At 41.6% G+C, this 14930-nt stretch overlaps 1 protein-coding gene across 2 annotated transcripts in view; it reads right to left on the bottom strand.

Annotated features, from left to right (window-relative positions):
- Nucleotides 1–1703: 1703 nt before the first annotated feature.
- The window catches only part of SETD5 (SET domain containing 5), a 2687190-nt gene continuing 2673963 nt past the window's right edge, over nucleotides 1704–14930 (bottom strand). For both annotated transcript variants that reach the window (XM_044078031.1, XM_044078032.1), the window contains 2 exons: nucleotides 5059–5174; nucleotides 1704–3864 (listed from right to left, as the gene is read on the bottom strand). In XM_044078031.1, coding sequence (XP_043933966.1) covers nucleotides 3229–3864; nucleotides 5059–5174 — 752 coding nt within the window. In that variant the 3' untranslated portion in view covers nucleotides 1704–3228. The remainder of the gene's footprint in view (nucleotides 3865–5058; nucleotides 5175–14930) is intronic.

The following is a 14930-nucleotide window of genomic DNA, read 5'->3' as shown; positions in this document are numbered from 1 at the left end:
GACTTTTTTTTTTTTTCAGAAACAGAAAAGATTCAGGAAGGGAAAGTGTATCAATGACGATAGACAAGATTACACCAGCATATACAGAAGGAATGAAAAGTGAAAGGAGTTCAAACTAGACAGAAAAGAACTGTGGGTAGGGTTCTAAAAGAGAGTGATTAGCAAAAAGGAAATTACAAAGAAGCGTAAACTATATTGTAAATTACACTTAGCTTGAGAGTGATGGCGAATGTGTATCAAGAAAAGTGGCAAATGAAATCTGAGGTAATTGGGAGAGGAGCATTCTAGGTAAGGGTAAAGCTAGAGAGTTTTTGGCCAGCGCAAGCTACAGTAATGGCAGAGTCAGTTCCGATGCTCAGAACCAGACCCATTTGTCAAGGATAAAATGACAACTGACAACATCAGGGCTGATCTTAGGAGAAGCTGCAAATACTCTTCTTTGAAGTGTTGTCAGAAATAACTGAAATCTGCAACTGAGGAACCCCAGATGGAGATCACTAAACTGACTCCTTAAGTACTCCAATAAATGTTGGGAATTTTCTCACACAGTAAACGCAACTTTAACCAAGGCAAAACTAGTAACAGTACAACACTAGTATCACTTCAAAAGGGAAAAAAAACGCCACTAAGAATGAAGGGAAGGGAAAGGTCTACTGTGGAAAAAAAATGGAACAACCTGTATCAGGATTCGGGAAGGACTGAATTAACCAAATAATAATAAAAAAAAAAAAAATTCTCAACTAGCTACATAAAAGCTGAGAACTGCTAACTGGCTAAAGAAATAAGAAAAAGGGAATATCTCCACACCAGGAGAAAAAAACAAAGACCATCAATTACAGTGCTTGAGCAATGGAGGAATCTGACGCCCTCTGTGGCAAATGAGGTCTGGATGGGAGAGATGTATAATGGGAGTAAGGGGAGAAGCTTGAATTTAGTTTTCTGAGATGCCAAATTAGACCCACATGCATCAACCAGTTCTTCGTTTGAAGTGGATAGACTGGATCATGTAAAATAAAGCTGGCTCTACAGACACTGATGAACCCCAATCAGCAGGGATGGTGGACTCCTTAACAGCAAGAGACAAGAACTTCAGATTTAATTTCTGCTAGTGCTTCAATGTTGTCAGAGTGTAGCCTGAATCAATGTCTCAGAATGGCCCTCCTTAGTTTCAAAGCAAGATTTTTTTTTTTGGCAGATTCAGAAATAGATGAAGCACGCTTTTAAAGATCAAGACTCTTGTTTTAGCGGAAGCAGACATACAAGATAAGGAATTGTAGCAGAGGGTGTATTGCAAGGGCCTTTGCTGGCAAAACAATTAGCATATTTTACTTGGGGGAGGGCTGGAACCCAAATTTTGCACAGAAATGACCCATTGTTAAATGTTAACAAATGACAATTGATTAATTTCATCATGTCAGGAAAAACTACCAAAAATCCTTTACTGAAGCAGCCTATGGCCATAGTGAAACAGGAGAAAAAGAAACCTGGGACTGAAGAGGTGGTACCTGTGACCTGAAAACATCCAATATGGCAAGTTGTTCAGACATCTGCGGTACAACTCATATCAGTTCCTGAAGTCAGAACTCTGCAATATCAGATCATATTCTACAGGACTAAAGATCCTCAGGTGAAAACAAATGTACAAAAATATTCCAACCTACACAATGAAATGGTCTGTAGCAATAAAATGCACTGAACACTGATTATCAACATAAGTATTTTATTATCAAAATTATTACATCTCTTCTGAAAGTTCAAATGTTACAGCACTGTGTAAAAACACCAATTACTAAAATCTGCCAGATCTCCTTTTGTGAGCCTGTCTCTCAGTGTCTCTTGAGAAGCTTGTTCCAGAAAAAGCAGAACAACTTTTCTCACGACACACTGTCTTACCGTCTTGCTGGATTAAAAAGGTAGCATCAGCACCCCAGTGAGGTATCATTTTTGTTACTGTGTTCCTGTCTGCTTCAATATTAGAGGACTGTGCAAGACATCACGACAAAAAGGATATGGCAGCTTTCAAACATTAAGACTAGGGCACCCCAGTCTTTAAATAACTTTTGTACAGTGTATACAGAAAAATGAAGACAGTATGACTCGATTTGGACAATTCAGAGCTGCAAAGTATCAGAGGGACCTGATTGTGTTGGTTTCTTTAAAAAAATTCCATTTGTATAAACACCGTTTCAGCTTAAAAGAAACTGAAATTCTGTAACAGTCACTTCAAAATAAAACCCAACTTTTGTGCCTCAACAACAGAGAAAAGACGGGCAGAGACAGACTTGGAAGGGACTCACAGCATTGATGTATTGAAAAGGATCACTGCAGCACCGTGGATTATACAATTTGTACATTAGCTAGCCTATAATGGTTATAACTGAATAAACAATAGATAAATAAAAGTGTCTTAACGCCAGAATATTACAGTATACACATAAGGAAAAGCTGGCAACAGTATGGAATTAAGGGCAGACCAAGTACAGAACCAGGCTGTTTCAAGTGCATGTGCCAGCAATACAGTACTTAAACAGGGATAAAGAACAGGAGCACAGACCAAAGGGTTCCACACAGTCATACTTGCACACACATACACATAGAAGAATGGAATGAAGCTACACACGCACACAGAAAAAATAAGGAATGAAGCAAACAAGGGCCAGCACACTGGATATCAAGTCTCTTCACCTGTCAGCCTGCTAGCACTTGTGAACATTCACTTATACACTGGACCAGCACAGTACTGTAATGGTCTGCCTCTGAATGGAATGATAGTCTACACAAATGATCCTTCCCCACCATAGCCCCCCTCCCATATTTATAACCTGACACTAGAAATATAGTTTTTTACCCACTTTTATTTTTTAATATAAAAAACGATCTTTACTGCACAACTGACTACAGTTTATAGTTATAAACTGGAAACAGAGCCTAACAGTATATTCATCTGAGTTAGAACCTTTTATTCATGGATTTGTATATCTAAAATGTACCTTAACAACAGGTACAACATTTTTGTCTTTACCTTTTACAGACCACCTGTGCAACCTAGAAAAGGAATCAGAATCGGAGGAGTCTGCATGTGAACTGTCCCCAGTCCACATCAGTGGCAGCACACATCCTGTTGCCTGTGTTAGGCTGCAGATGGGACTTACAGTCTTGGACTGCAAGTGGTCCAAACAGGACTAGACTTGACTTGCCATGATGGTCTTTGAACATTTCTGTGGAATATTATGAAGGTCCAGACTGTGTCCTTACTCCTGAGCCCTGGTGTGATGGCAACTGACATGGGTGTAAAACTCCTCCTCGGTGCTGAAAAAGCTGGGAACTGTTCGTCGTGCCTGACCTTGCCCCAGAAAGGTGAGTCTGCTGACCAGGGCTCCCTGGGTTTAAAATCCGTAAACTTGATGCACGTGTACCCTGTGGAAGAGAAGATGTACTTGAAGCAGCAGCACTTGTCTGAGAAACAGAGTCCGTAGGGGCCATTTCTGTACAATTCTGAAGTGGGCTACTAACACCCAAGTTCTGACTAGCCAAACCTGTCTTTAGATGGCCAGCACTGCTGTATGTACTTCCCCCTGAATGTTGCTGGCTACTGTAATATCCAGAACTGACCACAAAATGTGCCAAAGTAGTATCTGTGGGTGTTGGGTGAGCAGGACTGGAGTAAGGAGCAGATGAAACAGAGTCTGATGAAGGGTTGTGATGTAGTCCATGTCCCAGACGCTGCCCTGCAGACCGGTAACCATATCCTGGGGAGGACACCATGTGACTTGCTGTTGCATTCTGTCCTCTGCATGGTGACATGCTGTGCTGAGAAAGGGCTTGGCATTCCAACTGGGGATTTTCAGACTGCACCTGCAACAACTTAGCAAAAGAAAGTACTAGATTAACATTTGTAAAATGATAAACTAAGCATATTAAAAAAATCCTCAACACTCCTGTAACCTTTTTCTTTTCAGCTACATTTTATGTATAAAACCAATCCCACACAATTGCTTAAAGGAAAACTCAACTCTTACTGATCTTTCATGCAATACTAAAGCCTTATTTCAAGTGTTTATTACTACTCTTAATTTGTTATACCATAAAAAATGTCCTCAGCGATGACAACACTAGTCTGATTTTTTTTCTCTCCAGACTTGTTTGTCCCACAGTGCAATAAATTATGTGTGGTTTGTTTCTGTATTCAGTTATTTCATTTACAAAAATGCTCTAAGACACGGACTTCGTGGCAGTTTACTGGCATGTGCAACATGCTGCTGCTAAAAAAAAAAACAAAAAAAAAAAAAACTTGTATTAGCAGGTAAACTGCAGTTTTTTTTAAAGGTGTTCAAAGCTGCTGTTCGATTAAGTCTGCATACTATCCTTATATCAGACATCAGAAACAGCAAGTCTGCAGTTATCTTTGACAGTTGATTCACAGTGCTGCGTAGTGAGTAGTTAGACATTTTCTAGCATACAATTTCCTTCTTGATTTGTCTGCACTTACACAGACAGCAGCATTTTTACTGGCAAAAATGACTGCACTTAACACTACACAGCACTTCGTGAAACCTGCTCTATTTCCAAAAAGCTAACTCTCTGAAGGAAACTTGCACTTGAGCTTTTGTGTATGCTTTACAGCACTTTACTACACTGAGCAAAATAGTCACAGGACTGGCAAGTAAGAATCATGACCAACAGTATGTAGTACAAAAGTGCTGTCACCCCTGTGTTATACAGGCTGAATCAAATTACGTGAGATCTAAATACTGACAAAAATGGTGGGACTTTCATAACCTGCATCAGGGAACAAAAGGCAGTGAAGAAAATGAAAGATACTGAAGGGTTTCTGCTCACTAAGCTACACCCAGACAACAACACTGGGAGGAAAAAAAACTTTGGGATGAGGTTAATTACACTGACATGTACAGTCAGATCTATACAAATGAATAAGTGTTCACAGAGACCCTAAAAATATTTTGCCTCTTCAAAACTTTCTTGCAGATATTACTGGCAATATTACACTGTTACATATATGCACAAGTAATTTATGCCTTGGATACTACAGTGTCTTACCGAATAGCTATATCTAGAAGGACTGAGACCATATCTATGAGGACTGTAAACGCTGGTACCCATTTTACTGTGAGATGATCCAACTGCTTCTAGATGATCACCTTCTACTATGCAATCTGCAATAAAATAAACATGTATTAGAATCTGCAGTACAATTAAAATAAATGCTGTTGCACAGTGGTAATAGATTAAGAAAAGAATTCTACTTGCAGCATGTAAGGCCACAATCAGCATTTTACAGGCACTACTTTTACATGTACTAAGTACTCACCACAAAATGAAAGATTCCCATTTATTAAATAGCCAGTTCTACAACCACCTGCACCTTACATATGCAACCAACTAAAATAACTTATGATCTACCACTGACAGGATGAATAATCAATCATGTGGAGCACAGTTATTCTTGTGAACCACACAACTGAAAAATACATCTGACCTCTGTCAGCCAACACAATCTCAAATACAAAACACAAGGTAGGCATATAAAGCTGCTCCAACAACAAAAAAAAAAACAATACAAACCTATTGTATGCCAGCCTAATGCAAGAAAGATTATCCTTACAGCTCCATCAAAGTAACCTCAACTTATAAACTACAGGACAAGCTAAAACAAATGACTAGCATACCAACAAACATTACCAAAAATCAAGAGATTAAGGATACACTTCCATACACTATAAAGCAGAACTTAAAATGCACAACACAAAATAACAGTTTGACACAGGATGCATTTCTGAGACACACCAGATAACCACAACAGAACTGACCATCAATAATGTGACTTTACATGCATTCTTACAATTCACAATGATCAAACTCTCAACACAAAGTGACTTTATAAACATAACATGGGAAATAAAATGAAAGGATACGACTAGAACAAAGTGCCGAGTTGGAGTTATCTAGAACAATGGGTAGATCATGCAATTAGGCAAAGCGGTAATCTCCAAGTGTAGTACCTCGCAGGATGCACAGTAGCAATTCTCGCCCCGAACACGCCTCCAGCCCAAGCCCGCATGAATATTTATTACAGATTTACTGAAGACATTGGTTAAAAACCCTTTGGTGTGGAACTGCGAGAAACATTTGACTTTTAACACACAACATGAGAAACGTTCCTCATACAGATGTGTGCTCCGATTAAGTAATAAACAAAAATCAGACAGCTCCTATTTAATATACAGCCTCATCCTAAGAAACCCACCCAACAAAAGCGTGAGCATCACACTACCAGCAACTCAATATAACGATTAACAGCCAAAGCTGTGAATGAAACAATACCACGGCATACTAAATGTAGCAGCATTTAACCACCTCTCCAAACCCCAATACAATGACACCACCCAGCAAGTCAGTAAATAAATCTCACCTAACAAAACAACACGAACGAAGCCAAGAAAATCGACTATCCTGTGCCTAAAGTATTATGTTAAACAGTCAAACTACCAGTACATTCATTGTACATGTCTGAGAACTAGCTAGCATACTTCTCTGGAGAATACATGATGTTAATAGGGCAGGGATCGGGACATAAACTGATGCCTACAACTACCCTAGCTGCGCTTTTTAATGCTTTTATGTCTCGTTCGTGTTGACATGTTTACTTGGGTAATCTCCAAGTGTAGTACCTCGCAGGATGCGAAGTAGCAGTGACTGTCACTCATACTATTTCCCCTGCCAATCATGTACGTTACGCCCACTCCATGCCCAAAGCTGCGCAGAACTGAGTGCGAGGTACTACACTTGGAGATTACCGGCAAAGCTAACACACATTTTTTAACTTTTCCAACAACAGTATATGCATCCATCAGATGCAAGTCTGTTTGACCACACCTTTTGAAGGAGTGTCACAGTAAAGAATGGCATCCTAAAATACAGAAAACGTGCATAAATATCAACATTGAAGATTCTCTATTTCCTGATAATCCGAACTCCAGTGATGGTGTATTTAAAATGTCTTAAAGAGAACATATGACAAGCAAGCACACTAAAGGATACTGCAGAAAATTCTCCTACTTGAGAGAGGAGAAGGAAAACCAAGCAACTTATAAAATGTTACTTAGAAGGCCACCTCGCAGTATTGTACAATTTTTATCGCATGCATAACTGGGAAGCAGGAAGGGAATTATGTAGCTGCTGTAAAAAAAATGTTTGTTGTTGAGCAGTATAGTCAAGGTAGGTAATGACTGTACTGTCCTACAACTTGCAACACTGAACCCCAAGTAGCCTTAAAAAATATGATGGGCCACTCAGTAAAACTTGGAAAGGTGCAACCAGAAAGTTGAAAAAAAAATCACAGATGTCCTTTGGGTCACGGCTTCTGGCAATATATACAGACATGCAACTTACTGAATATACACAGACTACATACCTTATACATGTAATATAAAAAATGTTATGTATAGCATACTTCAAATATTTAGCTAAGCAGTTATTGCTATAAAAATATACCATTATGGGCAGTTGCAGCTTCTCTGCTGGCACACATGCATTCATGCTTGTATCCCTAGCTGAAGCATATTTGACCCAACAAGTATGTAATGGCTTGCTGAAAGCACAAGTACACTATACCATCTGCAAGTTCACCTGGATGTTTAGTAAAAACAGACATTGTAGATGTACTTTCAAACTCTGCATAGCTTCCAGAAGTGTAATATGTGACTTTTTGAAGCAAGGCATTACATAATTAAAGAGGCATACTTCTATACAGCATACCTCCTTTTTCACACTCTTAAAATACTATACTCATTTAAACACAAGGAATGAGGTAGCATTAATTATATTATATTTTTTCCCTTTGGAATTACCTTTAAGTGTGTCATTGAATGTTTATATCAAGCTAAATTTTTTACTCACAATCAGACATTTCAATAAATGCAACTTTTCAGTCTTTAGTATCAAGGTCAACTTTCAAACCAAGTCTCTATAACAGAATGAAAAATCCCCATAAGGCAAGCTAATAAAAACACAACAGCAATCAGAATGAAAAATCCCAACCTGGAAGGTAAACGCTAATAGCAAATTATGTAAAAAGCCTTTTATTGCAAAGTAAAACCAAAAGTAAGCGCTTTTGCGGTCAAACAACTTATCAGACATAGTTGCAATAAAAAACACAGCATCCTTATATAGAAACTCTCCAAAAGCCAATCAATCAATAACATTTCCTCCAAAAACACACACAATCCAATTAGTAAAAAGCAGATTAAAGCAACAGCTACTTACATGCAGCATAAAAATCTACATAGATATATAGTTATACATTGTTTAACCTTCTCATTTAAGTTTCTTCATCCTTAAAGCTGATGTAATAGGGACATAATCATTAAACCCCATATATCTATGTGCCCCAAGTCTCAGAATCCACTCTAGTTCAATGTTTTCAGTATTATGACTAATGGGTCCTAGTCTGCCATTGTCATGTATAACAGATAAAACCAGAAATAAAGAAGTATGTTCCCTTCCTAACTCTAGTGTGTGTTTTGCAAGTGCACTGAATAATTCACCTCTCCTTGTGCAATAATCATTGTTCCGAATCCTGTCACTTAGTCTCCTATTAGTTTTGCCAACGTAAAAACTAAAACATTTGACACAATGTGCTACATAAACCAAAATTAGCCATGTTACAGTTAGCGAACGGATGTAACTCCCAAAGTTTTCCAGTTGCTCATCCCAGAGACCATTTAATCTTCTCAGAAGTCAAGGCCAACATTCAAGGCCTTTGGCTCACTAAGCTTCAGGTGACTATAAATGGGGAGTTATTATAGATTCCACCCAGGATTTTGCAAGAGGGTTTAACACAGCCAAATGACTGGTGATAAAGCCATGGTCTAAAACTCAATACTAAAAAGTGTACAATAAAACCCTTTGGGAAACTGTCTACTCAAGTTAAACAGTCCCTTGATAAACATCCTCAAGGGTCGACCAAATAGTAAGGGATGTGGGAACATATGTAGACAGAAATCTGACCTTTGACCAACACATAGCTAAGATATTAAGAAAATCATTCAATGTTGTCCATCTTTTAGGTAAGGGTATGGCATACAGGTCCGAGGAAGTTATAGTACCACTCTACTTGGCAGTTATCAGACTATCATTAAGTACAATGACTCTTTGGCATATACCTAATCAGATGTCTGCAACAGTTGGAACACCCACAAATGTTTTTCCTCCAGGAGAATTCAAGGCATGAACATACTGTCCTTCACTGACTACCTTAAGGTGGTGTCTCTGTAGTCAGTCTCCTACAGGCTGTTGACAGGGGATCTTTGCCTGGCTTACAGTGCTCTCTAAGATTCAGCACTGAGGGATCTGTTGCACATATGTAAAACAAACAGCACCAGAAACACTAGGATCCAGGAATCTGAACTTTGTGGCAAAAAAGTGCTGGCAAGACAGATACATGTCCCAAAGGACCCCCATGCTATGGAATAGGCTCCCCAGCCATGTAAAAAGTACAGTTTTGTACCTACCATAAATGTAGATGCCCGATAGACATGCAACTGCAGTCATAACATGTGGGTTGTCCTGCCTCAGGCAGCCCTCGGTCGGCCAGATTCCAAAGTCTGGGTCCGACGTCGGCTGATGTCGCATTTCTCTCCGACGTCAGAGCGGCTGGAGTACATAAGCATCAGCCGACGCCATTTTCTTCAGTGTTTCTTGCCCCAGATGCCAGGTGCCCTCCAAGGAAGGCTGTAATCAATTTGGAAGACAAAAACAGGATTCCATACAAATAAATGAGCAATAAAACAAATACACCATAACAGATATCCCCAGCTAAGAGTAACAGGGATAGGAGTGGACCCTAGGCATAGAGGGGTATGGAGGGAGGGAAAATCCGACTGCAGTTGCATGTCTATCGGACATCTACATTTATGGTAGGTACAAAACTGTACTATGTCCTTCAAGAATGCAACTGCAGTCATAACGTGGGTAGAATACCATAGCTTAGCTGGGGGAGGAGGCATGCTCTAGGAAAAGGATGGTGTGGCAATCAAACCCTGCAAGACTGCCGAAGCAAAGCCTGCTCTGGATCTGGAGTATAGAGGGAGATTGTAGTGTTTGGAGAATGTATGCACGGAGCTCCATGTAGCAGCTTCTAGAATGTCCTTAGTAGGCACCCCTCTTAAGAATGCTGTAGAGGTGGCTGTAGCTCTGGTGGAATGTGGTCTGACATTGGCTGGAACAGTCTTTCCATGAAAGGAATAACAGAATCTGATGCAATGTCCAATCCATTTTGAAATAGTCTGTTTTGAAATTGCTTTTCCTTGGACTGCAGGGGCGTAAGCTACAAAAAGTTGTTCAGACTTCCTACTGGCCTTGGTTCTGTCCAGGTAGTATCGAAGTTGTCTGTGAATGTCCAAGGTATGCAACAGTCTTTCCCCCTTATTCTCAGGATTGGGGAAGAAAGCAGGAAGATGAATGGCTTGATTTAAAGAAACCCTAGATACCACCATTGGCATAAAGGTAGGGTTGGTCCTTAATGAAACCCTGTCTCTGTGAAAAATTATGAACGGTGGTATTGCCATTAGGGCCTGTAGTTCCGAAAGCCTTCTTGCTGAGGTAATTGCCAACAGGAAAGCTGTCTTCCATGAGAGAAATTGCAAGTCAACTGAAGCTGCTGGCTCAAATGGAGGTAGAGTCAGTTTTTCTAAGACAAAATTGAGGTCCCAGGCTGGCACTGGGGCCTTTCTTGGTGGCTTAATGTTCTTGATTCCCCTGAGGAATTGTCTTAGCAAAGGGTGTGAAAAAACTGGAGGATCAGTGTTGTATCTAGCTGAAATAGCTGATGCATGTATCTTTATGGAAGAATATGAGAGGCCGTTCTTTAGTATATCTGCCAAATATTCCAAGATGAGTGGGATGTTCAACAGTGATGCATCATGTCCTTTGCTGGTATTCCAATTGCTGAATCTTTTCCACTTTGCTAAGTAAACCTTTCTGGTGGATGGTCTTCGAGCCTCTTTTAGTATCCGCTGAACTTCCTTGGAGAGAGATAGGTTGAGGTTATTTATGGGATCTCCCATGCTGTTAGCTGCAGTGTCTGAAGGTTTGGATGCACTGTTTCGAAATTGTGTTGTCAAAAGTAGAGGCCATTGGGGAAGGGCCCACCTCCTGGTGTGACATATGCTCCATAGTAGTGGGTACCAGTGTTGTCTTGGCCAGTCCGGAGCTATTATGATTCCCCTGGGTCTCTCTGCTTTGATCTTTAGTAATACTGAGGTCATCAGTGGCAGAGGTGGGAATGCATAGATTGTTAGGAAGTTCCAGTTGAATGAGAGAGCATCTATTTTCCAAGCTTTTGGATGGTATGTCCTTGTGCAGAATTTTGGTAGAAGATGGTTGAGGTGAGAGGCAAATAGGTCCACTTCTGGCCTGCCCCATCTCGAAGTGAGTTGTGTGAAGACCTTCGGATGTAACCTCCACTCGTGTGGATCTGTGAAATTCCTGCTGAGGCTGTCCGCCAACACATTGTCTTTGCCTGGAACAAACTGGGATTGTAACTGGATGTTTAGGCTCAGTGATTTTTCCCAAAGATGCATTGTCAGTCTGCAAAGAGGGTAAGAGTGGGTACCCCCTTGCTTGTTTATGTACCACATCACAGTGGTGTTGTCTGTCCGTATCAGTAAATGGCCTTGCTGAAGTTGGTGTTGAAAAGCCTCGATGGCATGCATTACTGCCAGCATTTCCTTTTGGTTTATATGCAGATGTGTTTCCTTTGGAGACCATTGTCCTTGTATACATCTGCCTTCCATGTGCGCCCCCCATCCAAGGTCTGAGGCGTCTGTGTTATCTGTGGTTTTTTGAATGACATACCTGTGTTTGCCTGGCTCACCGAGGCCCACCATAGGAATTCCTTTTGTAGGCATGGAATGAGCGGTATGATTGTCTCCAAGTTGTTGCTGTGTTGAGACCAAATGCTTTTTAGGTACCATTGAAGCTTTCTCATGTGTAGTCTTGCTAATGGAACCAGGAGAATGCAGGATGCCATGTAACCCAGGGCCTGTAGGAATCTCCTTGCAGTCATCTGGGTAAGTTTTGCTAAACCTTTGAAGTAATGAGTTAACTTCTCTTGCTTGTCTTCTGTCAGGTAAGCCATTTGAGAGGCTGTGTCTAGTTTGGCTCCTAAGAAGATTATTTGCTGGGATGGCTGCAGTCTTGACTTTTTGAAGTTGACTGTGTATCCCAGAGCTTGAAGTAATCGTATGACATAGTCCAAATTTCTTGTCAACATCAATTTGTCGTCCGCTTGTATGAGGCAGTCGTCCAGGTACGGGTAAATTTGTATCCCCTGGAGCCTGCAATGAGCAATTACTGAAGCCAGGCATTTTGTGAATACTCTGGGCGCAGTAGATAAGCCAAATGGCAATGCTGAGAATTGATAATGCTCTGGCCCTGCAAGAAATCTGAGGTATCTTCTGCAGCTGTGTCTGATAGGGACATGCAGGTATGCCTCCTTGAGGTCCAGAGTAATCAGCCGACCCCTTGCCCAGCATGGGAAGGAGTTGCTGTAGAGTCAGCATTTTGAACTTTGGTACTATGAGAAAGGTGTTTAATGCGGACAAGTCTAGTATCGGTCTCCATTGAGATTCTTTTCTTGGAACAAGGAACAGTCTTGAGTAAAACCCCTGGTCTTGTTCTTGTTGTGGAACTCTTTCTATTGCTTTCATCCAAGTCAGCAGAGTGATTTGCTTGATAGCCTCTGCCCTCTGGTTTTGTGGTAGGTTTGGCATGCCTTGTTTTCTTGGCAAGGTATGAAAGTGGAACCTGTACCCTCGGTCTATAATGTCCAAAATCCATTTGTCCTTTGTCAGTCTGTGCCAATTTTCTGCAAACAGAGATAATTTCCCGCCCAAGGGAGCTTCTATTTGTTCCCTGGTAGGCGGAAGTAGAGGAAAGTCATTGAGATTGTGGCTGTGGGGCTGGTGAAACCCCTGCGTCACTTCTTTGGTTTCCTGGCTGCCATTGTCGCCCCTGTAAGGGCCTCTGTATTGGCCTCTTCCTCGGCCACGCCTGTTTTACCCCTTTGAAACTTTTCTGGATTAGGAAAGGACCAGTTTTTTGAAGGCCAATTCCTACTGAATCTGGGGGGCTGAACCTGGAGGAAATCTTTCACCGTCTGAACTGATTTTGCTTTTTCTTCGATGGTCTTTAACACATCCTTAGCATTAGCACCAAAAAGCTTGTTCTTTTCCAAAGGTGCATCCAGAAGTTTTGCCTTTACATGATCTGGTAGAGGTTGATCTTTTAACCACGCATGTCTACGAATGACTGCCCCTGTCATAGCTGCCCTACATGAAGCTTCCAGTGCATCATATCCACACTGCAGGAAGTGATTGCTTACTTGTTGAGTGTTATGTATAGCTTCCTGCAAAGCCTTCCTGTCCAAAGGATCAGGAGTGGCCAATGTTTTTTGTAAATCTTCTAACAGAAAATCCTGATATTGTAACATATGAAAAAGGCAATTCAAAGCTCTCATGGACAAAGTAGTGGATGTGTAAACCTTTTTTCCCCATCTCTCTAAAGACCTAGCTTCCCTGTTGGAGGGCAATGGATTTTTAGAGGTGGAAGCGGGAACTCCTTTACGCCCCTGTGAAATAGTTTCCAAATCAGCAGTATGGGCCCTGAATAAATGGGAATGAGTTTCTGGGACCCTGTAATACCTGTCTGGCTTGGCTGGAGCAGGAGGAAGAGAATCAGGGGCAGCACTAGTGTCAGAATATAAATCATCCAAAACATCAAGTACAGGAGGAATAGCTAAGGGCCTGTGCTGGGGCTTCTTAAGGAAAGTCCTAAGGCGTTTTCTGGAATCAGAATAATCCTGTCACTGCCACTTGAAATGTTCCCTCATGGTATGCAGAACTTCCCCAAAAGAAATATCCTCAGGAGGGGAGGCCGAGGGGATGGAATCTTCTGCATCCGAGTCCTCGTAGGTCTGGAAGAGCTCTTCCTGGCTATCAGAGTGGACAGAACCCTCAGAATCTTCATCTGAAGGAATAGGGTCAGAGGGTTCAACCCGGGGCCTTTTATCAGAAGGAGGCTGGGATCCTCTCTCAGGATGGGCCTGTGAACCTCTAATCATAGAAATTAAGTCAGCAGCCATGGACATAATTTGTGTCTCTGGAGTAGGCTGAGGTAAGGTTTTAGTAAGATGCTTTGTTTTGCTGGATGCCTTAGCCCTAGTGTAGGCCTTAACAGACATGGCCATAGGAGGCCTGGCAGCTCCACGTGCAGGAGTGACCTTGTCTACAGCAATGGTCTCAGGCATTTCCTCGGTTTCAGTATCCGGAGGAAAATCGATAACTGGCGTCGGAGTGATGTCCGGAATCAGAGTCGTCGGTAATGCGGTGTCTTCGGTTCGGAGCGGTGGAGAGACCGTCTCAGAGGGAACCGGAGCACTCGCGCTAGGTTTTGGCGTGGAGTCGGAGGTAGACGCGGGCCGAGGATGTCGGTCCCGGTCTTTTCGCTTCTTGGGAGTTTGCGATGTCGGAAGTTCCGACAGCATGGTGTAAGCAAATTTATCGCCGAAAAAATCTTCAGCGAACTCCGCCCGGCGCCTGAGAGTGCGCTTGTTGAAGCGAGCACAGGCTACACAGGCCGAGACGTCGTGGTCTGGGCCAAGGCAAGGAAGACAGTAAGAGTGGAAATCCTTATGAGGTATTTGTTTACCACAAGAAAGACAATTGTTAACTTTTTCAGTAATTTCTGACATCGGCTGAGGCAAGAAAAGGTCCCCAATGGGGTACTTAGCTTTTTTGATGACTTCGGAATCAAAGAATACAGGAGCTGACCGACCGGCACTTGCGAACTGCTTCTGCTTTGGGCACCGCGCGGCAAGAAAGACTGAAGAAAATGGCGTCGGCTGATGCTTA

Source organism: Protopterus annectens, chromosome 7.part0 (assembly GCF_019279795.1).
Source record: "Protopterus annectens isolate FY-2018-M chromosome 7.part0, PAN1.0, whole genome shotgun sequence".
Taxonomy (NCBI): domain Eukaryota; kingdom Metazoa; phylum Chordata; order Ceratodontiformes; family Protopteridae; genus Protopterus; species Protopterus annectens.
Note: the sequence above shows the minus strand (reverse complement) of the source record. Positions and strands in the feature narration are given on the sequence as shown.